This window comes from Pelmatolapia mariae, linkage group LG3_W (assembly GCF_036321145.2).
Source record: "Pelmatolapia mariae isolate MD_Pm_ZW linkage group LG3_W, Pm_UMD_F_2, whole genome shotgun sequence".
Taxonomy (NCBI): domain Eukaryota; kingdom Metazoa; phylum Chordata; class Actinopteri; order Cichliformes; family Cichlidae; genus Pelmatolapia; species Pelmatolapia mariae.
The window spans coordinates 81,579,236-81,606,538 of NC_086229.1; the positions used below are offsets into that span (position 1 = coordinate 81,579,236).

The 27,303-nt window shown below is 41.9% G+C and overlaps 1 protein-coding gene across 1 annotated transcript in view; it reads right to left on the bottom strand.

The window, feature by feature from the left end:
- LOC134619291 (phospholipid-transporting ATPase ABCA1-like) overlaps positions 1-27,303 on the bottom strand; it is a 172,160-nt gene that overhangs the window by 7,051 nt on the left and 137,806 nt on the right. The window contains exons 42-48 of the mRNA XM_063465060.1: positions 22,625-22,687; positions 21,176-21,282; positions 17,416-17,557; positions 16,315-16,449; positions 14,671-14,774; positions 11,571-11,663; positions 836-1,079 (exon numbers count right to left, since the gene is read on the bottom strand). Of these exons, the coding sequence (XP_063321130.1) occupies positions 836-1,079; positions 11,571-11,663; positions 14,671-14,774; positions 16,315-16,449; positions 17,416-17,557; positions 21,176-21,282; positions 22,625-22,687 (888 nt within the window). The remainder of the gene's footprint in view (positions 1-835; positions 1,080-11,570; positions 11,664-14,670; positions 14,775-16,314; positions 16,450-17,415; positions 17,558-21,175; positions 21,283-22,624; positions 22,688-27,303) is intronic.

Below are 27,303 nucleotides of genomic sequence, written 5' to 3' on the forward strand. Positions count from 1 at the left end.
GCTGCCTCTGGATGTTACTTTTGTTTCGACTTTTATGCTTGATCTTTGCTTTCAATTTCCATGTGCTGCTTGGTTAGTTGAAGGTATCAAAACACTTAAAAATGCATCATTTAACAGTAAACCAAGTTTACGCTCTTACCTTACTTATTTCCAAGCAGAGATCTCACATCTCTCATATTACTTTTTTATTTTATTACCGATTAAAGGGGATCATGACTGCCTACTACACAAGAGGAAACCTCCAGAGCTGCAAACACAGAAGAGGCAAAAAGTGCAGTTCATCAAGGTGATACTTAGAGGCTGGCCCCAAAAGGGAGTCAGTATAGGGTATGATTTTTTTTTCTCCACAGTTTAGAAAAACTCCTCCACAACAGCTAATCAAGTCAAGAACACTCTCGTGGACGTAGGCATATCATTGTCAAAGTCTACAATCAAGAGACGCCTTCATGAATGGATTTACAGAGGGTTTCCAACAAGGTGCAAAGCACTGGTTACACTCAAGGACGGATGAGACTTTGGCAGAAAGAATAATAACCCAAAGTATTCTGCAAAAGTAACTCAGGAGTTTCTCACTAGAAAATAAACGGCCAAGTCAGTCATCTGATCTCAGAGTTCTAGACTTCAAACAGTCATCGACTGCAAGTGATTTTCATCCAAGTATGAAAAGCAATCCTATGAGCTTGTCCAACTATTGAAACACTATTGAAATCCATGATGCATAATTATAATAATGAATTGTGATCGTTTCATTTGATTGAAAATCAAGCCATAACAACAAAACTGTGTTAGTGTCTAACTGTATATGTTTTCGTTTTTTTCCTTTTTTCCACCTCACCTGATCCAAAGTTGTCTGGGACACCGAGTAGTCCTCCACACGCAGCCTCCGCTGATGCCTGGTAAACTGGCTGAAGACATTGGCCAAAGCTCCCTGTGCGTATGGGAACTGATACTGCAGTGTGTTGTGATGCTTCTCTTTGAGAACGCTGCCCGGAAAGGTCTTCTGGACGAAGTCCTCGACTGGCTTCAGTGCGGGCGGAGAGCCACCGACCCTCACAATCACAGTGTAGCCATCACCAAATCTAAAAAAAGAGAGGTCATTATGACACATTTAGTGCCAGACAAAAAAGAGAAGAGCCTCAAACAAGCGTGTTAGTGCCAAATAATGATCTCTCCTCTCCTGTGGTCATGCCATAGTGCGACAGAGAACAGGGATGTGTACTAGAACAAACAGACGTGCCAGGAAGCAGAAGGAATATAAATGAAGTATTGAAAACGTAATTGCGCTCATGTTTCCCCAGCCATTTCTAGCTTCCTGGATTAAGTAAGCAGGAGGAGCAGGTGAGTCAGACACAGTGAACCGCAAAGCCAGCTCAACTTTAACAACTATGTTGGTAGCACATAGAAAAAATGTATTTTCCAAATTATGTGTGTAACTAATATAAAAGAAAGCATTAATTTGGCTGACAAAGTGCTGCCATGCCATGCCATACTGCCCCCCCATAGACTCTTTTAGCATCTTTTCGCTAAATGATTTGATTTCACTGTCTGCCATGTCACTATTTTGGTTCAGTTTCACTGCTCTCAGCAACCTTGCACCAAATGAGAAGCCAGAATCTGTTTTCAGCCAGGAAGCTGTGACACATTACCAACCCAGCATCAAGTAGAGAGGGTAAGCCACTATCTGGAGTACAGACTTGAGCATCGAGCGGCTAAAGAGACAGCAATTTCCCTCGGGAAGTTGCTGCAGAACAAAACGGAGGTAAAGGAGATTCATTATGACACTTCTGATGACACTTCTGATGACTCAGACGTGTCTTCTGGGTGTTTAAATATCCAGTGAACTGTTTGTATTGTTTGCTAACAATTCTGGATATGGTCTTAATGAGCTTGTTTGTTTTGCTAACCGTAAAATGGCAGTGAGTGAAAATAAATAATTAAATGCTTCTTTAATAATCTGAACATACAAACTTTGTCTAAAGCATGCTGAGAAAAACAGCCAAATAAGTCATCATACATGAGAGGGTACATTAAAAAAAGTATGCTCCACTGAACAGTCAGCATGCCATTTTTGAAAATGTGTCAGAAACACCGCTACGAACAATATCCTGGACATAAAGTGTTGGCACAAATGAAAATGGGTCATAGCTAAGCTCTAAAGTTAATTAGCATTCTACATCTTTCCGAATGTGTGCTGTGTCTGGTGAGCACCAAATAAAACTCTGTGCCTTGTTATTCTGTCGTTAGCACTCTGATGACCCATTGTTTTCTGCCTAATTAATTCCCTAATGTTGGATTTACTCATGGAAACGTCCATTGCGGCTAGCGCGAAGCTACATGCAATGAGAGTCAGGGGCTCCCTTAGTGACAATTAGAGATATGGTGAATAAACTACAGGCCTACATGCTCCCAGAGGGAGCGAGACAGGAAGTGAAGTTCTGTGCTAGTTCTGAGAAGTGCATCGCACACCCAGGATGGGTTGCAGCACACCTTCAGTTAAATCATTCTCAGTTGAGGAGCCATAGTCCAGGCCTGGTGCAACTTTGTATAAATTATTGATGGCAACTCTTATTTAATACTCATTTTCATTAAGAATGCATAAGAGTTTCTAATGCTCCTTTCAAAAGTGGTTCTTATCACAGCAAGGACTCAGTTAAGCCACATATTGCAATGCTATGGCGCATGCTAGCATGTTGTCCGTCCACAATAACAACAACAACAGCCTCCATCCAACCGACCGACCAACAGGGAGGATCTGAGAACTGTGCCTGTGCTGTGATCTCCTCAGGGGCTGCACACCACGGGTGATCAAAAGCATCCCCATGTATCTCTAAAACATATTATGTAGTGCACTGCATGTGGATAGTACAGTGGGTGGCTTACAAGTATCAGCGTGTTACTGCTTGGGCAACCCTTTGACCATTCAAGATGTTACTCCACACTGGATTAATCCCTGCTCTCAGCCCTGCTATGAAATACTTTGCTTTTGCTAAGCATCTATTTGGTTGTTTCCAGCATGAAAGGTTCATACAAAACTGGCTGTTTCACAGATTAATAGTTTTTAATAGTCAGTCATGTGAAAACCCAAGTGTACTTATCTTGGCCAAGTGCTAAGCCCAAAGACTAACTGTGAATCTGCTCGCCAAGAGATCCAGTTAAAAATGTGTATGTTTTCATCCCACATTGGCTTTCTGTAAGCTGCAGAGGACTCACGCGCTGTGTTGCGAGTCCTCTGGGTGCTTAAATTATTTGCAGCTTCTAATGTGAAACAAATGTTTTCCTCACAATCCCTGAGTAAGAACAACATAATGTCACCACGCTCTGCTCCTCTAGAGTGTGCACGATCAAGCTGGACAACATTACAATCCTGTTATTATGGGATTAGTTTAATAATAACCCCTCCCTCTAAAAACCTCAGTGCTGTTGAAGATTGTAAAGACTAGAATTTACAGTTAAATGTAATTATGGGCTATGTTATTATGTAAATACAATATATATCCATAGAATAAAATACCATAGTTCTTATGCATATAACTGTCTGTACTGTCTCACTCTCCTCACCCTCAAACAGTTGGGATAGATGGCTGTCCCTCCCTGAGCCTGGTTCTACCAGAGGTTGCTTCCTTTTAAAAGGGAGTTTTTCCTTCCCACTGTCACCAAGTACTTTTGGGGGGTTTTTCTGTATTATTGTAGCGTCTTTACCTTACAACATAAAGCACCTTGAAGCACCTTGAATTAAACTGTTCTTCAGCATGGTTACTGGTGTCACCAAGAGAGAAACTAGTATATCACAACTTGGCTCCTTTTTATAAAAGTCTGCACATGCATATTTTGTATTTCCAAGGAGTCTTGGTAACTGAAGTTGCTTTGGTGTCCATTTGTAGTCCAAGTACCATGAGCCAATAACATTTGACCAGGTTGTCAGGCTCAGCTCATCATACTGTCAAGTCTGTGACCACAATCTCTGCGTGTTTTCTGTATCTAGCAGCTCTCATGATCAGCCAAGATGCAAAAACATTTTTTTGCAAAGCTCCAACAGGCCAAGAAAGCATTTAGGTGAATAGTTTAGGGTAATGACGGAGATAAAAGAGCTTATCAATTAGCTTCCCCCCCATTCTCACTCTCTCTTTGTCTTTCCTTTGTTGCATGAGCAACACTGAAGCTACAGGCAGTAAAAAAACCAAAAAAAAAACCCAAACCACTATTACTCTGTTTCTGTATTCACATCAAAACAAGCTATTTAATCTCTGATACACTGTCTGTCTTGGCTCTCCTCAATTAAACTCTGGCTGCTTTGGGGGAAAGGTAAGCTCAGCTATCAACAAACAGAGCTTGCACTGCTTGGCGTGGTCATAACAATGGCGCTGCATGTGTGAAACAATAATTAACTTTAAACTGGCGACTTAAAAACTAAAAGCGAGATCTGTGCTACTTGGGGTTGAATATAGCTCGCGAGAAAATAATGAAGGGATTATATTTACAGTCATGACTGCACCACTTTGTCACAGCTAATCCTTTCATAATATTTTACATTAGAGATACGATACAGCGGCGCAACACAGCATGGCAGAGCCGCTGTAATGTCTGCGGTGCAGTTCTCGCTTCTTCATTTTCATTATTCTGCCTCGAGCCTCTCCTTCGCCCTGGTCCGCTGGAAAGTCGTTCTTCCATGTAATTTAAAACAAACAACAGCCAGACACAGATAAGGGCATGACAGGCAGAAAATAATTCGGCTGCCTTACTTCATCTGAGGGAGTCTGGAAAGGTCACCCTCACCACTGCCAAACCTTGTATTTGTGTCCGCGGGTGGGGGGGGAATGGAGGGCAAGAGGTCACGTTATGGCTTGGGTGGTCTGATGCTTTGATCAGGCAGGAAGTCATCCAAAAAAGTTTCTTAGTTCCTGGAGGAGAAGCTAATAGAGCTCGAGACAGAGGCTCCATTAACAGTGTAAAGACAGAGGGATGCATGGGCGATCTCTGTCCAGTTAAACTGCAATTTAGGGAGGCATAAAAAAATAGAAGTGACAAAAAATATCCAACCTACTGTAAATTTGAGTCCCCCTTAGCAATTTTCTTTGTCGAAAAACAAAACAAACAAAAGACAAAAGAATAAATCAGCATAATGTGAATATATTACCTTTCTCATAAAATACATTTCAAAGCCTGTATCAAACATGCATTGTTTATATCCGTGTTTGCTTGCTAATATTCTTTTTCAATTTGCAAAGTGTATTTTCCTGTCTGTAGATGTGAATCCTTGCTTGTGTGCTAACAGAGCACATGATGACGCTGCAGTATCCTCATGTTTAAAATTAAGACCTGAACGGGAGCTTCTGTTGGCTGTGTGCATGCATGCAAACAAGGAAACTGGGATTTTTAAGTTGTTGTTGTAGATGGAATAGTGCGCTGTGAGTGAAAAAAAGGACTGGATCTCTCATATGATACTTAAGAGTATATACACCGATCAGGCATTAACATTATGGCCTTTTTTAGTGACGTTAATAACACAGATTATGTCGTCATTGTGGCACCTGGATATATTAGAATATTTTGTCCTGAAAGTTGCTGCTAGAAGCAGGGAAAATGGGCAATCATGAGGATTTAGGCGAGTTGGAGGGGAAACTGTGATGGCTCAACGACTGAGTCAGAGTATCTCCAAACTGAAGCTCTTGTGAGATTTTCTTCGTCTGCAGTGGTGAGTATCTATCAAAAGTGGCCCAAGGAAGGAACAGTGGTGAACCAGTGACAGGGTCATGGGTGGCCAAGGGTCACTGATGCACGTGGGGAGCAATAGCAGGCCTGTGCGGTCTGATCCACTCTAGCTACTGTAGCTCAGATTGCCAACAAAAGGTGATGCTAGTTCTGATGCTAAAGGTGATGCTAGTTCGCTAACACCTGTCCATCACTGAAAGCCCCAACAATGGTCACATGAGCGTCAGTACTGGACCATGGAACAAGGAAGACCATGGACCACGGAAGAAGGTGGCCTGCTCTGATGAATCATATTTACTTTTACATCATGTGGATGCATCTCTTACCTGGGGAACACCTGACACCAGGATGCACTATGGGAAGAATGCAAGTAGGTGGAGGCAGTGTGATGCTTTGGGCAATGTGCTACTGGGAAACCTTGGGTCCTGCCATCCATGTGGTTGTTACTTTGACACCACCTACCTAAGCATTGTTGGAGACCATGATCATATGCACACCTGAAGAGCCCACTTGTTCAGGAATGGTTTGAGGAGACTATGACGGGTTGACTTGGCCTCCAAATTCCCCAGACCTTAATCGAGCATCTGTGTGATGTACTAGACAAACAAGTCTAGGTCCATGGAGGCTCCACCTCACAACTTACAGGACTTAAAGTGGTGGTGTCCAACTCCAGGCCTCGAGGGCCAGTGTCCTGCAGGTTTTAGATGTGTCCTTGATCCAACACAGCTGATTAACATGGCTAAATTACCTCCTCAACATGTCTTGAAGTTCTCCAGGGGCCTGGTTATGAACTAATCGTTTGATTCAGGTGTGTTGACTCCGGGTGAGATCTAAAACCTGCAGGACACCGGCCCTCGAGGCCTGGAGTTGGCCAAGCCTGACTTAAAGAGCTGGCTTCAGGCTACCAAGAAAAAGAAAAGATGAATTTTTGTGATTTCACAGGGAACAGTCCTCGACAGCTCAAGTCCAAACAAAACTGCAGCTTAAAGGAGTTTGTGAAGGGCAGCCAATCGGAGGAAAGTTGCCTCAAAAGGAAGGCCCGAGATGAGATAACTATTGAGTTGTGAATCACTTAAAGTTACTGTAGCAGAGTCCGAGAGCAAAATATGGAACTGTAAATGAACACACAAGGTCAGCTTTGGTGTTACTTTAATTTACCTGTGTGATTGCATGGCAAGATATATCTAACATGTATTTACAAGGCACTGGCATGGGCTCATATGAAGGCCATCCTGTGGCTTGTAAAAGCTATGACTACTGCATTTTCAATAAGCATGAGCTTTATAATCATATTATTATAAATAATAATATTGATAAAAGCGTCACCTGTGTAAATCATCACTTTTGGTTATTTGCTATCAATCCATATCTTGAACAACAACATATGGACGGGACGTATACTGCACCTCATCTGTGACCGCCAATGTTCTGGCAGACTAAATTACACCTGCACTGGCGACGCACTGTACACCGTAAAGAGAATTATTTTGTCATTCATCTCCGCGGGTGACATGCACTTAAAAGCCGTAAACTATTTAGTTAATGGCACACCTGCAGAGCTGACGCAGAGTGAGTGGGAGGCGAGTTTATTGGACTTCTCTTAACGTCAACTTCGGGTGGGGGGATGGATCCAAACTTTTCTACACCGCTCTTGTAAAAAACTCCTCAGCGCTTGAAGCACATTACCTTAATGCATTTAAGGCACTTTGCATCCTACTTTTATTTCATGATGTGCTTTAAGCAAGGAGAAAATCAGACTGGAGGCTGTGGGGTGTGCTTACCGCAGCTACTCGGTGAAGTGGGGATATGAATGATATCAATCAGTGAAAAATCCTGCAAAGGCTAGTGGGTGTCCTTCCTAACTGACAAGATTATAGGGGAGCTTTGAAGCTGCTTTTATTGGTTCCTCCACTTCATTTGGGTTTACTTAACACCTGGGAACCTTCAGACTAGCATGCTGCTAGACTGAAGCCCTATTTACAGCCTCTTGTGCATTTTATACTTATTTATTTCTACCCATGCCCGTCAGCCTTTCATAAATTTCTAGAAGTGTGATTGATTTGAGCGGCTCAATGCCAGGGCAGGTTAAAAAAAAAAAGACAGGGTGTTTTTAACAGCCATGGTGGAAGATAATGGAGAGGCTACTCGAGATGGCTGCCCTATTTCTCTGAAACACACCACCCTACTGAATCTTCAGCTCCTCTTGCACACTGACCACCTCTCTAGTGGTCTAAAATGGGCCATTTTGGCTCATTTGAGGGTGCGGGAAGGGTGGGGGGGTGTTGCTGTTGAAGCAGCAGAAGGGCATCTGTGTGATAAATACACACGTGCTGCGAACTAAAGGGGGCAGTGCTAACAAGGACTTGGATGACTGGGCTGAAAGCCTCGCCACCTTCGTAGAGAGTCGGGTATAAATAAGAGTAATAGGGTGAGAGGCTTCTGAAGGAGAAGAGTCAGTCGGGGGAGGTGACGGGTGGGAGCAAGAGTTGAGAATGTGGTAGGGGTGAGCATGTATTACATGCGAGCAACAGGGGGTCAAAATGTGAGCGCTGCCCCCGTGGAGAGAGATCTGCACTCCTCTCGAGGGTTTGTGATGAAAAAGAGATGGGAAAATGGGACAAGGAAGAAGGAGCTCCCTCCACCTCCCCTAGCTTTGCAGGTCATCCGCTCGCGCCGTATGACAACTGCGTGCACCACCATTACAATGTCCCCACCCCACCCCCTACTTCAACCCCCGCTGGTCTGACTGGCAGCTGCTTGTGCACTTGTGAAAAACAGCCCCTTCATTTCCCCATTAGAGCCAGAATGTGGAGGCATATACAAAATGATGGCTATTCAAGGGTGAGTTGTGTGTGCGTGTGTGCGTGTCTCACAACATGACAGCACAAACATGTGGCAGGATAGTGACGAGAAAAGAAAACAGAGAAGACATTCCTTAATTGCCTTTTCAGTCATTAACGGGGTCCCACACCTCATGAAACATTAATTACAGCAAGCGCAGCGGAGATAGGGATGCTTAATTAGAAATTATTCACTGCGTGGCGAGAACTGAGCGATAGCATTTCAGCGGCATGTAAATTGTCCGTGTGAGATCTAAAATAAAAGTGCCCCCCCCCCCCAATAAAAAAAGGCAGACGTCACGCTTATCTGACTTTCCTCTCATTCGCTTGTCTTGTGAAGTGAGAGTCCCTTTTACCTGATATCACGTGGAGTTAAGTAGGACACGTGTTAATCCTCTGTCCTCATCCCTCGTCCATCCCCTCTCCAGACTCCACCCATGCTCTGGAGGCTCTTACCCGTCCTATACTTCCTGTGCAGTTCATGCATTATTTACCCCACCCTGCCCGTGCCCCTACCGACAGGATGCAATTGACACACAGGATCAACGAACATCTGGGCGGGCCTGATTGCTCTCCCTCTCCGGTCCTCTGCCTCTTAGCTCCTATCACCCCCAATTCTCACTCTTTATTTTTATCACCATCTATAATCTACCTATTCTCTCCCCGCAGTGATCTAAAAGCCCAGATGTTTTGTATGACATTAACATACTTGATAGGAACTACCCTTGACACCGGTGGCCCCTCCTTGCTCCTCCAGGCGTTTCTGCTAATCCCCCGCACAACTTGAAAAATGGTCTGCTCCACCCCTCATCCCAGGTGTATTGATCTTTCCCTGCAACCAGAGATTGCCACGACATATTCCTGTCATGGATGCAGTGCTTGTGTGTGTGTGTGTGTAATGTTCTTCCAGTTACCAGCTTGCACAAAGGAGTGGTAATAATAATGTCACAACACTGTAGCTAAGGTAATGGATTGGCCTCACTGTTACATGCAGGGCTCGGGGCTTACGTGCTGGACTTGGAAAATGTCAGATGAATATCAGAGAGCAGACCTGAGCGCTAAGAGTTAACAGCAGGGGATATCTATGATGGAGAGATGTAAGAAACCCATTAAAAACCATGAAGAATATCAATGGCCGCTCACGCTGTGAATAAGGACAGAGATGACGGAAACAGAATTCATGTGTGAGAAGAGAAACAAACGTGAATTTGAGGTAATGGTGAAAGATCTGGAACGGAAACGCCAGCCCTGCATACGTGACTGCGTCTTTTCAGGTGAAATCAATACAGTGTAGCCAATATGGAAAATAAACTATTACTTAGTCTTGTGTCTGAATATATGAGGTTAGAGCTTTCACAGTTACTATGGGTAAATATCATCATAATCATGATCACAGATGTATATGTACTCAGCAGCCACGTTTTCTACACTTTGGACCCCCTTTGCCTTCATATTAGCCTTAACTCTTCACAGCATGATTTTGGTCCACATTGACATGACAGCATCACACAGGTGCTGCACATCCATGATGTGAATCTCCTCTTCCACCACATAAATGCCAAATGTGCTCTATTAGGTGACTGTAAAGGCCATTTGAGTACAGTGAACCATTTTAGAGATGATCTAAGCTTTGTGACACGGTGCACAGTTATCATGCTGGAAGCAGCCATCAGAAGATGGTACAACATACCATTACACCACCAATAACATGATGCTTTCATGTTTTTTATGCCAAATCCACTGCAGCAAATATTGAGAATCATCAGATCAGGAAGTTTTCTATGACCTTCTGTTGTCCAATTTTGGTGACATTTGGAGAGGTTTAAATAAATGTTTATTTGAGTAATTACTTGCTTGATGTCAGCTTAAAGCAGTCTGTCCAAACTCTTCTGCTGTCTGATATCAAGCGGCAGAACTGCTACTCAGTGAATATGTTCTCTTTTTCAGACCATTCTCTGTAAACCCTAGAGATGGCTGTGTGGAAATATCCCACAAGATCAGCAGTTTATGAAACACTCTCTTCAATCACCATTCTCCTCCATTCTCATGCTCAGGTTAAACTTCAGCATCCCGTCTTAACCATGGCTGCATGCCTAAATGCATTAAGTTGCTAGCATGTGGTTGGCTAATTGGATATTTGTACAAGCAGTTGAAGGGGTATACCTAAAGAAGTGGCTGGTGAGTGCGTATATGGAGAAAATTTAAAAGAGAACGACTACATCAAGGTATGAAATGAAGGCGATGAGAAGAGAAGGACGTCGCCTTATACTGGAACTCTTCTGCTATGGGTCGTTTACAGCATTAACGTGTTTATTTTTACCACAACATTTACCTGCTAAATCAAACATGATTAACTAAGCAAATAAAACATATGACAAATGAGTCATTTCACATTTATGATGGATATGAAAAAAAATCACAGTAACAGTATTTCTGTCATATCTATAATCTGTCAGTCGAATCATCCATGACTTTATTTATTGTATTTCGTCTTTTTTTTGCAAAATTATGATGCATGAGGACAGTGACAGAGTTTGTAGCCTTAACTATACAAACTGCAATCACACACTAATTTTTCAGACTATCATACATCATATGCATTACTGCTATCAACACTGAAGTTTTAGTATCATCAGTACAGTCAGCCCTGTTAACTAGCAGCACCCTCACGAACATTTGTAGCATCGCAGCACGAGAGCGAACGCAACGCACTCTCTGCTGAAACTGTGTTCATTTTTACGGCTCCCCTCCCGAGCTCATTCTTAATGAAACAATCCAAGTATTATAAGCAAGGTTTCTCATTCTTCCTTGAAAACTTAAATCTACTCCTATATTCTTTTTATTATCAATACACACGGTTTTGTGTTATTTATATACACAGTATAAATAACAGAGCGCCTCAGTGGGAGACAGGGATTTCTTTCATCTCAACTCAAGTTACTTCAAAGATTTTTGCGGTTTATTTTCTTCTCCTCTTCTGTGTCTTTGTTTTAGTGGCAAAAAAAACCAAAACATCCTTACCTGCTCTTCAGATGCTGGATGCTCCCGAGGCACTTGAAGCGACCATTTACCATGATGGCCATGCGTGTGCACAACGCTTCACACTCCTCCATGCTATTGAAAGAAAGAGAGGAGACTTGTGAAGTAGCAAAAAACAAATAATTTTAAAAAATCCAGATGCCTTTGTCTATGTCTTTAACTCCTGAAACCTGCTCCATTTAAGGTTAAATGTTTTTATAATAGAAAGACTTCAAGTTTTCCTTCCCCAAAGCAGTTTAGCGTCCACAGTTTTCAAGATATCACGTTAAAATTTTGTGTGATGGTGGATGCCACAAAACAGCTCGAGCTGGTTAATTTTGGTGAAACTCAGGTCAAGATCACACCATATGTGAAAGTCAATAAAAACTTTAGATTAGCCACGATTTTTTAAGGATCAGCTTTAAATTACACAACAATATACGAGGCATTCAGGGTCACAAGCACCTAGTTTGGCTAAACATTTGACCTTGACCATCATTATTAGCACCCAAGTTAAAAAAAAAAAAAAATCGAGAAACCATATTGAGTAATATATCATATGAAAGGGCATGGGGAGAGCTGTACAACACACTGTTTTATTTTTGCCTACGACATCACAGTGATGTCAGAGATTTTTAAAAAATTGCTCACTTCATGAATCTGTCTTAAAATCTCAGGTTTTTACTAGGGGTGCAACGATACACAAAATTCACGGTTCAGTTCGGTTCGATACTTTGGTGTCACGGTTCGATATTTTTTCGATACAAAAAAATGTTCATGCTTTTTTAATTTGTCATTTATTAAAATTATAAATATATATTTTAACTCAAAAGTACAGTTTTTAAATTTAATGTTGCTGAAACAACAAAGTAATAAAAAAATAAATATCTGATGGAGAAATCACTCATCTTTGGAAAAGAGAGTTTATTACAGAGAAATGGCTCTTTCCAAAATAAAAGCTATACTATACGCTTCTTCTGGGGTATATTCTCAGCAGCATATTAAACATATCAGGTCCCCATAAGGAGAATCATGTGCTAACGGCTGTCTAAATGACTCAGGTAAAGTTTGTAGCATGCGTGCTTGTTGTTTTTGTCTGCTTCCACTTGTCTTTGCACTAGGATGATGTCGGAGTAAATGTGCAGTCATATTCATTGTGTTCCCACTAGTGCTGTCAGCGTTAATCTTGTTGAAATGATGTTAACGCCACAACACGGCAAATCTCCGTTAACGAGCTACCGCGGATCGCCCCGTGCGTGGGGCTGGACGTCGTCAACACATTAACGAGCAAACTGCGCTAACGCAGTAGTTCCCACCCATGTAATTGAGCATTGCGTGGCACATCCGACATACTGTTTTACTTTTGTCCATGACGCGCTTACCTTCAGGGTCATACTTCACATGAAGACCAAAATAGTTCCAAAGGCCAGATCTGAATGAGGGTGGGGGAGGTTCAATTTGCTTTGTTGCAGCGAGCTTAGCTTCTGTCTTGCTAGCTTGCGCTGCGCTCAGTGGATCTGCGCTCGACAATGCAGCCTAGGCGGAGTAGTCGAACGCAGATCCACTGAGCTCTCAACACAGACAGCATCGTCAGAAGATAAAATAAATTAAAAATTTTGTATTGTTCCATACATATGCGTACCGAACCGATACGAGTATCGTTGCGCCCCTAGTTTTTACGGGTTATAGAAGCAAAAGATTTCAGCCAACTCTGCTTCAATCATATGGGTGGAGATGAGAAAATAATGATTCAAGGGCACAGGTCAAAGGTCAGGGTCACACAAATTCATTAAAAGGTTTAGTTTCTATTGGATCATCTCTAAACGTAATACAATAGTGATTGGAGGACATGAGCACTTTCTTTGTTTGAACTCTTTAAAATGCTATTTTTTAATACAACGTTATACGACTTCACAAAAAGTTTAATATACTGCTCTAGGTTTCCATTAACAATCCTGACATCAGCACAAATGATTCATGAAAACAATGCAGTTGTCATTATTAGGGATCTCCATATAACCAATGCTGACATCAGAATAAAACATTAAAGTTTAAGTACAGCCCCTTTCTTTCAGAGGGAGCTGCGCTCTCTGAGTGCTCTTGTTTTAGACCGTGTGGACTCACACCTTCACTCACCCACTCATGCTGACTCACAGTTCAAGTTCGAGCATCTAAAGCGTACAGCAAATTCAGTAAATAGAGGGAAACGAAGGGCCCATCTGTAGTTCTCACCCTCTAATTTTTTATCTCGCTCGGCATCGCGACTGAGCACGAGTCATTTGTATCCGGGGCAGAACCTGCGATGCCTTTCTGAGGAATGACGCAATTAGGATTATGACTTTGTAAAAACCTGGCGAGCGCGCCACTTAACAAAACAAAACCACCTGGTCATGACATGGACGATTGGATGCAGCTCAGCCGGCGTGCCCGGGACGACAAACGCCTTTTATTTCTCCACAAAAGCAGCACATGTAATAAGAATCATTCATTCCACAGGCGCTGCCTGCCAGCCTCACATACGACTCGGGTTTGGTAAACGGTCAAACAAACAGGCAGCAAATTGTTAAATGTTCCATATCGACTCGGGCCATCAACGTTGTGGGTTTCCTGGAGAAATGTGGCTTTTAATTTTTCAACTTTGCTAAAAGAAAAGACAGAAAAACCCCCGCCATATCTTAAATTGGTGGCCAGCGCTACAGAAGAAATACTTAGTAAACTTAACTTTGCTCCGGGAAGCCTTGGATAATGAAAAGACTCCAGCACTGATATTGACAGTTTCTCTTTTCACAGAGGCGAAAAAGAAGAAAAAAAAGCGGCAGTCAGTCAATATGCCCTCACGCTTCATGAAAGCTTTATAGCAGCCAGTGTGTTTCTGGCAGCCGATATTAACTGCCACACAGGAAACAATACCTTTCAACTAAAGTGTGGCTCCAATCAATTATAATTACAATATTTATAGCTCGCTTTCATTGGTGGACTGTTTGGGTGCTGTGCTTTCCCTGGTGAAGAGTCAAAATATTTTGACTCCATCTTGGTGTGAATGCATCACGGGAAAAAATAAATAAGTAAAGGAATAAGAATCGATAGATGAGCGATGTTGCACCTGTGTGATGTGAGAACGACTGAGCGTCCCTCTCTGATGACGCTCAGGATGCAGTCCCACAGGAAGCGTCGGGCTTTGGGGTCCATCCCGGTGGTCGGCTCATCCTGCAATGAACGAAAAGTTTTCAGTCAGTTCCACCCAGGCGCTTCTTTTAAGAATGAGCTGTCAGGCAGTGCACGCAAGCAGGTAAGCTGTGGATGTGTGTGATTTCAGAGAGGCGATGAAATGAAAAGGGGAAAAAAAAATCACATGGATTTTTAGGCTCTAGTATCACAAAGCTCTTTCCGATCATCATCATCAAAACACCACGAGAGGGAATATTTTTGGAGTTGTGGTCCAATCTGTGCCGAAGGCTGCTGAATCTGCTCAGCACAAACGAGAGCTATATAAGCTCTGCACTACAAAGGCGAATTCTGACCAGACCCATGTTCACATGACGGGAAGATAAACACGAAGCACACACCAGCGCAGCACGGCGCACGCTCACACATCTCAGTCACTCGCTGGTTCTTTTTCCTCGGGGCTTGTCTGTCCATGCCTGATTAGACATCGACAGTACTCGGTCCACAGGCTGGCTTCGTTCCGCGCCTGGTTCTATCCTCGCTAGCAGAATCCCACAAATCCCACGGGGCATTTCCATCGCCGTGCCCAATGTGGCCCCGTGCAAACTCTATGTGGCGCTGCCTCAAGGCCGCCTGGGCTCATTGGGCTTGCGCGCAGTGGCGAAATTGACACGGGGAGCTGACAACACAGGGTCCCCCGCTGACTTGGAATGAAGGCTAGCCTGGCTCAAGGTTTACAAAATGAGGCAGAAACGTCTGGAAAGATTACTCCTTTACATCTTTAATTTAACATGGATGGAGTCATTACTTAAATAAAATTATTATTAGCGGCGTAATCCAATGAACTGCTGCAAATGAAACAAAGTAATGTGTTAATTACAGCTGACGGGCAGCAAATGAAACAGGAATAATTTTGAATAGTTGGAGACAGTTTTTGGGGGAGGAGGGCGAAAACAGGCATTAAAGTGTAGATTTGTTCATTTTATTTTGCCATCAAAGCTCAGGAAATCACATCAGACCATGTGATATGCTGACTGAGTTGCGGAAGCTTTGCAAAAATCATAATGAAATGTTTTTAATTAAGCAAGCCCGTGTAAAGCTCCCAGTGCTTAAGGTCGCTGAAGTTTGTCCCTCATAATGCCACGGCACGACTTCCTAATACACATAAATTGAAAACACGCGGCGCGGCACATTCTGGGTCACTCCTCCATTATTCTTCCACGGGTGAGAAAATGTGTTGGCTCTCGGTTTTAAGATCTGATGAAGAAGGACTTAATATGTGCAAACACAATTCTGTCTGCTCCACATTTTTCCAAAAGGACCGGTGCTTTTTCCCGGAAAGTGAAATTGAATTAAAACACGACCACTGAGTGACCTCTGAGAAGCACACCCTGCTCATCCGCAATTAATGTACTTAAAAAATCCTTCAGTAAGGGTTTGCAAGTCTGATCAGTATCTTATTCTTTCTTCTTTAACTAGACGTTCTAACCTGTCGTATTCATGCTGCTGCATGTGTGTATTTAAAGAGAAAACAGCTTATGCTGTACACCACATACACAATATCAATAAAGCTGAATCTCACCAGAAAAATCACTGGAGGACAGCCGAGCAGGGCTATCGCTGTAGAAAGTTTGCGCTTGTTCCCGCCGCTGTAGGTTCCTGCTGACTTGTTGGAATACTTGGCTAGCCCCAACTTCTGGACCCCCCACTCAGCCACCTATGGAGGAGAGAAAACAGAGCAGCCATTATGGTGTTGAGAGGAGTGTTCACCTGAGCCCCATCACTGGACTCGTGATAGCGTGATGGATGATATTTTGACTATTATATGTGAGCTGTGTGGTTTTTCAAGGACAGGGCGTGACAGCTGGTGTCACTGTGAGACTTTAATGGCAGGTCTGTGGAGGTACTTTACTGTTTTCAACAACATCTCATCAAACACAAGAAAGCAGGAGCGTGGCCAGAGCTGTGGATGTGCATGCTGGAATAAATGAAGGCTGCAGGACCACCAATGAATTACTTTCATGCACATGGATGCATTTGTTTATTGATTATGCAAATAAGGCACGGGGACTTTGTTTGGATGGAGAACTGCCATTGCAAAAAATAAAAATAAAAATAAAAAAAATAAGAATTTGCAGTGAGGAAATTTTTGCAGCAAAGTTAAGAGCTTTGTTAGTCGCACAGAACTGTGTCCCCTTGTACTGAAGCTAAGGCATCAAAGCCCTGGCACCAGGTCTGAGGCCTGTGGTCACCGGCAGCCTTTTCCTCTTTTGATCTGAGTGCTGGAGAAGCGGGCAGTGTGAGGAGTGTGGGGAGGCCGCCTAGGGCGGGCCACACCACTGGGCATTGTGAATAATGCAGAGCCATAACCCACAAGCTGCTCCTTTTCTTCTACTGGCCATTTTTCATTATGTATGGCTTCTCTCATAGAGGTTATCTATCACTTTGACATGTACTTCACTTTGCCCTACATGCATTTTAGATGCACTCTGTTCGATGCAGCAAACAAACAAACAAACAAACAAACAAACAAACAAACAAAATAATATAAAACTAAAGAAATATAACGCTGCTGTTTCAATAGCTTTCTATCTATTCTATACTTGGTACCAGCCATAGCGCAGATGTGGTGATGCACACCATTAGCCAGGAGTGAAACAAAGGCTTCAATTAAGAAGATTACCATGGCGACCTCTCTTGCCGGTACCCCTCGTAGCCGGGCGTAAAATTCCAGATGCTCTCGTCCAGTCAGCAGCTCATCGAGAGCATCAAACTGGGGGCAATAGCCCATGTTCTGGTGAACGGACCTCATCTCAGTTCGGATGCTGTGGAAGAAACACAAACGCTGGGTGACCTTCATGTTTCTAATAAAATATCTGAAGACTGTATTACATGCAGTCTTCATGAAACACAAAGACATGAAACACAAAGAGACAAAAGCTGTACAGCAAACAGCAACATAACTGAAGTAGACGTCTAGCTGGGTTTTAGAGGAGGAGATTCAAACTGGCGTAGAAAGTAAAGTTGTCAGATATTCACAATAACTTAAAAGAATTAGAGGAACAGAGGTGACCCAGTCAAGGCCTCAGTGAAATTCCTCCAGACTATTATAAAGCAGCAGACGGGTTCATTTCACATTCTGTATTTGCAGTCATAAGTAAATGTCCCCAACACAGATTCTCTGTTTCATCAAATACAAACACAAATACACAGAAAACATTTTCTTATATTAATACTTTCACCATCTTCAGCAGCAACAAATGTTTTTCGCAGCATTTTTTTTCTCTTATTTTCTTAGTAACATTCAACAAATGTTCACTTGAAATCTCTTTCACCTGCTGCCTGGAGTCCGCTAGAGCTCAACAAGGTCGTGTTGTGAACCGAAAACTCCATTAATCTAATTATATGTTGAGTTCTAGCTCTGAATAAAAGTTCACAATAACAGTGAGTAATGGTCCTTTGATAATTAAAGCACGACCACTACAGTGTTACTATTTAAGTCTGTTAATGCTTCAGTGTTTTTTCATGTCAGTCTGAACCTTTCATATGAACATTAAAGCTTACAGACCTCCAGTCAGAAGCATACATGAAACAGGCTTAAAACGTACCATCACACCACATGAGTTAAAGTTTCTATTTTTGCAAAAGCATTTTTAAGAGCGACTGACTCGCTATGAGCTAAACAGCTGCTCAGAGCTAACCGCTGTTAGGCTCTGTTGGTGTCAGATTTATCCAAAGCGTCCGGCTGTATTTCATTTCTAAAAAGGATCTCTTGGCGCCAAGTTTAAAGAATCTTACTGCACTGGTTTCCACTGTATTTCTTTTTTCAATAGAGAAAATCATATTCACAAAAGTAGTAACTACTTAATGATTTCACTTTTGCTTTTCTGCTTCATCTATCATGGATTTGGGACTAAATTTGAACACTATTTTCCATCACAAATAAGGCTGGGAATTTATGTGCAGCATCTGGCCACAAGAGGGGAAGTGTCACAAGCCAGAAAATGCTTTGGAAATACAAATACAATTCCTGATAAAGTTGGAAAAACTGTAAAACGTAAATAAAAACTGAATACAATTGTTTACAAATCTCATCAATCCATATTTTGTTTACAATAGAACCAGAGCATTCTCATTACCCGGCCCATTCCCACAGTCCGACACGTCTCATAGTAACGGGAAAAGTACCTTTCCACGTCGTTATGAGGCGCTCCGGGTTCTCAATTGAAATTAATAGAATGCACTCGCGGCGATAATCGACGCTTTGAACTGAGGCTCCAGTCCTCCATTCCAGCCCTAACCTTAACCCTATCACAGTGTTATCCAAAGCGATTCCTGATGAGAACGTAAAGATTCATTCCATCTGGCTCTCATGCCTCTGAACACATAACATAGCGACAGTTTGTCACATGTGTCAGTATGTTACGTGTTGGCATGAACGTGCTGCAGAAAGCATATCAAATGTTATATTTTAAGAAAGATATTTGCTTATTTTAAAGTTAATGGCACCAACACATTTCTAAAACCGTTCCAGCTGTAAAACACATTGTAACACATTGACTATAGCATCATGTACAGTACATAATTTTATTAAAATATCCTAAGAATCTGGAGAAATCTCTGTGCGTAAGTGACAGGGTCAAAAATCTCCACTGGCTGCAGATGATCTTTGGGCCTGCGGGCACTGCTTTAAAAACAGGTATGATTCTGTTACGGAAATCACTGCACGTGCTCAGAAGCGCTTCCAGAAATCACTGTGTGCTATCACAGTTCACCGTGCGATCCACAAATGCAGGTTAAGGCTCTATAATGACATTACAGCCAAAGCTCACTGATTTGGTTGGAGTTGAAAACTGTTCTCTCTGGAAAACATGGATGCTGTGTCTGCCAGACTAAAGAGGAGAGGCCCCATCCAGTCTGGCTTGCACATCTGGAAAAACACAGTCAGCGCTGTGTTTTATAAACAGGTCTTAGAGCAACGTATGCGCCCCTCCAGACAGCATCTTTTTCAAGTAAGGCCTTGCATATTATAGCAGAACAACCTTAAACCACATACTGCAACAACATGACTTTGGAGCAGAAGAGTCCACGTGCTGAACTGGCCTGCAGTCAGGAGCTTTCATTTTATTTTCTCAGTTTAAACATTTGATATGTTTTCTATTTTGAATAGAATTTTGGCTTATGGGATTTCCAAATCATTGTATTCTGTTTTTATTTACATATTACGCATCATCTCAACAATTTTGGCACTGGGTTTGCACAGACTACACTGCTGTTAGCTTAGTATAGAGACTAAAACCTCTAAACTCTGGATGATCTTTGAAGACTGAGGATTCCAACAAGAGGGGTTAATTAGCCCAAATATGTACTTATAAATGTGATGATGTGCATTAGCATCTCTGTGGTAACTGAGGTAATCCACTTCCTTCTTGGTCTTCATCAAATAATGCCAGCTAATGAGCCACCTGCTGCGGTTAGCATGCTAGCTTTTCATGAACAGTAAAAGCATGCTAAATGTAGGCATTGCTATTTTCTGCGAGCCCACAGATGCAGACAAGAGGGACAACTGCCATGAGAGCATAAACTTCCATTTAAGAGAAGCTGCCTTTTCTCTTCCACTAATCGTTCTTGCCAATGCACAGAAAGCGTAATGAGCTGAAAACAGAAGAGTGGTTGTAATCACATCTGTTTTTCCTTTTCTTTTTAGTTTTTGTTCCCCCTAAAGGTCTCGGATTTTTCTCTGATCTCCTTTGTACCTACATTAATCAACATAAACACTGCTGAGCAAAGCACTGCTCTGTTCGCCGCTTGTTTTTCGTTGAACACAAAGTCAATTGCAAGACGTGCGAATGAACAGCCGCGGCTCAACCGCACTCTGCCGTGCCGCCTTAAGAGATGCGCGCCAAGGCAACGGAACACGGTTGTTTGTTCCTAAAAATAAGGAAGAGCAAACTTTCTTTCTCTCAAGTGCTCGAGTGTCAGGGTATTTTTTTATTTTTTTTGTTTTTGGCATGTACAAAGATTTCTTATGACTGATATTGCAAGGCTGAGACAAAAAAAAAACAGAGCAGGGTGCAGGGTGAGGATATGAAAAGGAATGAAATATGTGTAAGCTGTACAAGAGGTAAGGAGGGGAAAAAAGGCGAGAGCTGAGTCTTCAGCATTTCTGAGAATCTCAGAGTAAGGAGAGAAAACCAAAGCTGAAGGAGAGGCAGAGACAGCTAAATGTATAACAGATAGTGGAACTACATAGCTGGGAAAAACAAAGACAGTGAGAGTGCCAGAGATGGAAAAATAGAAAGCGGTATTACAGAGAGTGAGTGTAGCTATGGAACAGGATGTGAGCTATAAAAAAAATACAGCTCGATCCCCATCTGAGCAGCCTTCCTGGGTGGCTAATTATGATGAGGTACTTGGTGCACTAGTGGGAGTTAGGGCCTCACCTGTATCCATTTAGGAAGGCCTCTCCACTGGAGACTGGGATGTCTCCTGTCAGCATCTTGAATGTGGTGGTTTTTCCAGCTCCGTTGATTCCCAGCAAGCCGAAACACTGGCGGAGACAATGAGCGGGGGCGTCCGTTAGGGAAAACAGTGTTTTACGGTATCATTGAAAAACAGGCAGGGGAAACCAGCCCGGGATGACATTTCCAGTTTACAGCACGCAGGTTTTTATAATAAATACCACTCATTAACACGTTTAATGAAGTTTACCTATAGACTGTGCAAATACTCGTCTGCTGCATGTAACTGGGACTGCAGTTTATATTGCATGCTCGACTGCATCGATGTTTAGCAAAATAACAAATTGATATATTCTGTGTGCAAACAAAACAACAAGACTGTAAATCAACACGGCAGGCGCACAGGAACAAATACTAAAAAAACAAAACAAAAAAACATTCCCAAAAGCATTCCTTCCTCACTCTGTAAATTGCTACAACAAACACCACCCTCTCTCTCTCTGTTTTTTTTCCTGATGCTGCTGATTTTACTTCCCTCTAGAGGGCATGTGGCAGGAAGTTGTCCCCGCAGAGCCCCGCGGACATGTGACCCGCCTTAGGTGCTCTGGCTCGGACATAAATATTTGATTTCTGTCATTCATTGATCCCTGCTTGTTTGTGACCTGTGCTTGCGAATGCATAGAGAGCTAAGCTTGATGTAAATAATGCATGGAAATGCAGTGTGTGATCAGCAGAGCCCCGTGAATCACAATATTCCACTGGCATTTACATTGGGCTTTGAGTCAACATTGGAAGGGAGGATAGGATACTAGCGGAAAGCCCGCCGAGCACGAAAGCCTGTCAGCATTTGAGATTATGTTTAAATCAAGCTTCTAGCGCTACGCTGCGTGTGACAGTGAGTGTGTGTGTGTGATATCCCACATTATATAATGAGTTTTACACAGATAAGTTGTCCAGTTCCCTCCGTGGCGTTGGCCTGTTTGGTTTCCCTCTGCCAAGTGCACAGAACTCAACAATCACTGAGTCCACATGCTGCCGATACACAACGCCCATTTCTTTCCTGCTTGTATCTTTAGTAGAGACATGCTTAGCTGTAGTATGACTACATAAACAAGCCTGATAAGGAGATCACTGTTCCTACTAATGTCTTCTTTGAGAAGTGTGTGGAAGATGTTTCGATTTGACTCTGAGAAAACATTGAGCCAAACACTCTCAAACTGTCAAGAAATACACTCGCACTGTGCCCTCGTGCTCTCGTGAGTCAGTACTGTCAGACAACTCATATCATTCACATTTTATTTTCTGCAGAAACTGATTTTTGTGAAGTAATCAAAAGTACGATTGTTAAAAAAAAGCCCCACAACATGGAGAAGAGCAAACAGACAATCTACTTGAGAATGTGCTTGTGTGATACAGCAGCATCTGGCTCACCTCTGCGGCAGGAACGCCCACACATAGCCTGTCCACAGCGGGGGTGCTCTTCCGAGGGTATACCTGCAGGGAGCAGACAATAAAATGAATCAACCAACCAGCAAGAGGAAAGGAGAGAAAGAAGGCGAGAAGGCGGGAGGCAATGGGAGTGTGGGAAGCAGACAGTGAGAAAGATAGCAGAGAGGATGGCATGAGAAAATATGGAGCGATAGGCCAGAGCAGCAGGGAGGAAGTGAGATGGAAGAAGCAGGTGGAAAAAAGAGAGAGAGAGCGCGAGAGAGAACGCGAAGGAAACAAATTTTAACAAGAAGGGATAATTTGCAACATTTAGAGTGAGCCAGATGGGAAAAGCTATTAAAAAAAAAAGTTAGACACTTGCGCGGAGGAGAGAGGGAGAGGACATAAAAATGAGTATTTGTGACTGCGGTGACAGCATTCATGAGCAAATCTGTCTTGGCTTTGAGTACCACTTTAGCAACCTCAATAACCATCAACACGCTGTCACTAGATGACCAGCATTTTATGCACGGACAGCGCATTCGGCCACTGGCCTCGAAATACAGTGTGACGACCTTGGTGAAAAAGCACGCCATCTTTTCTGTTAAAGAAGTCTTAAACCCAGTTTAACAAGACCGCTCAACACAAACTGTCGATTAAATGGAAGATTAAACGACCTCATCATTTTTGGAGAATGGCTGCTTGCATCAAGGAGTTCTTGGGTTGAATCTTAATTGTGAAATTACATTTAGCTCATACAACAACATCCTTGATTGAAAAACAAAACTGATGTCAAGGTGTAAAAATCTGCAGTTCTTCAAATGGCCACTTGAGGCTTATTCCCAAAAAATGAAAACTTAAGAGCAAACTAATGATATAGCTTTACAGCAGCTTTACAAAAGAAATACAGATAATTTGCTGGTTAGTAAAAACTGTAAGGCAGTTCTTCTCAAACTTTCAAAATCTGAAAAAAAAACCACAAAATATATTTGAACAATAATTCACATAAAAAAATACAAATTAAATTTTTGCTAGATAAAGTCAGCAAATTAGCCTTCAGCAAACCCTTTTTTGGTTGCTTTCTGTACCTAAAAGCAATTTTGCCTAATTTGGTCTCAAACAATTTGAGAACATATGGTTATATTATAACCTGAGGTCTATGAGAAAAGGTAAGGGATAATTAAGAGTGTGAAGAGATAGAGGAAACGCTGAATAAGTAGTGAACGCTGATATATTTTTACAGTTTAAATTAATTATTAAGACCTAAAAGTATGTTTTTCTTTGGGGGCGTTTAGCTGAGTTACCAGTTAGAGTTATAGGTGGAGACCTTTTTTTTCAGGTTCACTGGTTGTAGACAATAAGGAACCTGTTGTTCAGTTTCTAAAGTGAGCATGTCTTTTAAGCCTGTTTGTGCTAGCCAAATTAGCATCCCCTTTAGCAAACACTGAAATGCTAACCAAGCTAGTCAGCGGTATCATTGGCTGAAAACTCTCTTCTTGTCTAAATATGGTCCCGTCAAAAAACAAACAACCAAACAAACAAATAAGAGCATAAAACATATAATATTAGAATGTGGCTTCTATGAGTAAAGAGATTATCTCTATACTTCTGTAGTTAAGAAATATTTAATTGCGTCGAGAGACAGTGGATAGAGAACTGCTAAGTAACTGATTAATACTGATACATTTTTAATGTTTAAATTATTAAGACCTAAAAGTATGCCTTATTTCCAGCCACAGGTGGGAAGCATGTTTTTCAGGGTTTACTGGATCTAGACAAAAAGGAACTTGTTCTTCAATTTTTCAAGTGAGTACATTTCTAAGCCTGTTTATGCTAGCCAAAATTAGTGTCCCACTTAGTATAACACTGAATGGCTAACCAAGCTAGCCAGCAGAATCGTTAGCTTATGATAGCAACAGAAAAAATGTCAAATGTGAGACATCAAGATAAACCAGTGGGTAAAGCGATAGATATGAACATCTTAGATAGGCTGTGATCTTACTTTAGTATTATTTTTTGGTGGCATACTTGCTGAAACTAACATATGGTTTAGATATGAGCTCTGGCTAGTTAAACCTCCTTTATGCTATGCTGAGGACTCCACCAATGCCTAAAGGTAATATATAGTGTTTTAGATATGCATTGTTCTATTATATTTGCCATATAATTGCTTTGTTTGTCTGTTAGCTTCACTAAACTAACATATTTTAGCTTTAATTGTAGGTGGAATATTTGATTATAATTGAGTAGGCAGAGGAGACTTTTTTGGCGATATCCTGCTTTAAGATATTGTTGTTGCTGTATGGGGAGGAAAAAAATAACCAGTATATTTAATATATATTTAATATTTAACATCTCATCGCAATCAATGCCTGTCCAAACCAAGACAGACCATTTGACTGACCACACAAGTTCCAATCAGAACTAGAATCATATCTTCAACAATGCAGAACAAAAAAATTTCTTGTAATTGGATTGTGAGTCAGCATCATGTCAAGGCTGTGCGGTTACACTTTCAATAAAAAGGTGGCTTCCCACAGATTTACTTTCATCTTTTTTCTCACAAACGCAAAATATAGAAACTTCTACTTCAAATGAAAATGTTTTGTTAAATTCTAAACAAAAATCACGAACATCCAACAAAATTAAGCATTTTTTTTGGTGCTCTTCCACTTTGAAGGCTACATATGGGTTTTGCATGCTTTCAGTGTGACTTGGAATCAGTGTTGCTTTGCTCTCATGTGGAAAGACAAGACAAGGCCTTTGTTCTTACTGGAGAGTGTGACAGTTTAAGATATTTAGCATTCAAAATCAAGGACAGCACTGTGCCCTTTTGAGTTACAACAGAGTGTCTGCTTTGGTTTCATAAAAGGTGAAAAAAGACTTCTCTGTGAGTGTTGTGCATGGTTATGTTCTCGTCTTGAAGAGCTGCACTGGAACAAAAACGTGTTGCTAAATCTTTGTTAGTATGAATGTTACATTTCTTGGTATTTTAAAACTTTGTATCCGAAGTAAATGCGAATTTCAGTCTGCCATTTAAGTCTGACAAACAATGACATTACATTTATTACACAGTTGGCACATCAAAAGCATTTGATAAAAGCAGGAGTAGCACAGATCCATCATTTTTTCAGCACCATCTGGCAGCTGCACTCAGTATTTATCAATCTGGATTACATATACTACCTTTCAGTGATAGTTTTAGGTGCTAAAGCTACATCAAAGCGAGAGATATATGTATGGAGGAAGGCAATTAAAGGATAATTCCCCTCTGGCTCGAGTACTGCTGCAGCTGTCATGATAAGCAGACGTCTAATCAGATGAGACGGCTTTGAAAATAGGATGTCGGCACCTAAAAAGCTAAAATACAGATTTAGGTTTTAACATCTCAAGTCTTGAGTTTCAAACGCTGCATTTCTGGCTAAACCATGTACACTTACAGTCCTTTTTCTTTTTTAAACAGTACTGCAGATCATGACTCACAGTGTCACAGGGTGCAAAGGTTCACATTTTTTGACACCTTTTACCTTCACAGCCCTGTTAAAAGAACGTGTACCCTTCGATCTCACCACTCTTCACATCTTGAACAAGTATAAACCTCTGGAAATGATGTACAGTGAACTCATTGTTAAGTTCAAGAAGCCAGTTTGAGATGATTTGAACTTTGTTAAATGGTTTTTATCCTGCATTGAAGCAGCCATCACAAGATGGTACACGCTTGTAAAGGGATGGACATGGTCAGCAAGAACACTCAGGTTGGCTGCGACATTTAAACAATGCTTAATTGGTACTAAGAGACCCAAAGCGTGCCAAGAAAATATCCCCCACACCATTACACAATCTTTTTCCGATATCCTATTATCCAATTTTGGTGAATTGTAGCCTCAGTGCATTTCTTGCCCATTCTCATGCTCATGTTGAAACTTCAGCTGGTTGTCTTCACCACGTCTACATGCCTAAAGGTACTGAGGGTAATGAGCTTGGTTTGTAAGAGGAGTAAAAGAGGCCTAAAAAGATCCCTTCCCTGCGCCTCCACCCCCTAACATCTTGTGTCAGGTGGTCTCAATAAGTCACATGATAGGGTGAGGTAAGGTCTCACCATGGTTTTACTCGAAATAATTATGATAATGACCCACGCCATTTTTCACACCTTGTCTCATGTGATGACATGATCAACAGTGGGTCTTTGACCCTCCTAACGGACAACTCCCACTAGGGTTTAAATACCTGGGACTCTCCACCATTTGGTTTTAGAACTGAAGAAGCTTTTTGGATGAGAGGTGAAATTCTTCAAGTAACTTAAAGAAGTCCAGTCGCTTTCTTTCCAAGCTCCTTAGACCAGTGTTTCCCAACCACTGTGCTGCGGCACATAGGTGTGCCGTGAGAAATGATCAGGTGTGCTGTGGAAGATTATCTGGTTCTACCTGATTAGTACTCTAAGCAATCGGCATGAGTAACAGGCTGAATAATGACATTCTCTTCCACCAGAGGGCAGTACAACTACCTGCTCTAATTAAATGGGTTGCCAACTTTCAGTAAAACAGAAGAAGACGAAGAAGAAATTACATAATAGTCATGCTGTGAGTGAGACAACGCAGCGATAAATATTTGAAAAGAAAAAATAGTCAATCTGACCTGGGTCCTGGAGAAAATTCCGACCCAGATGAAGGCCCTAGCATGAG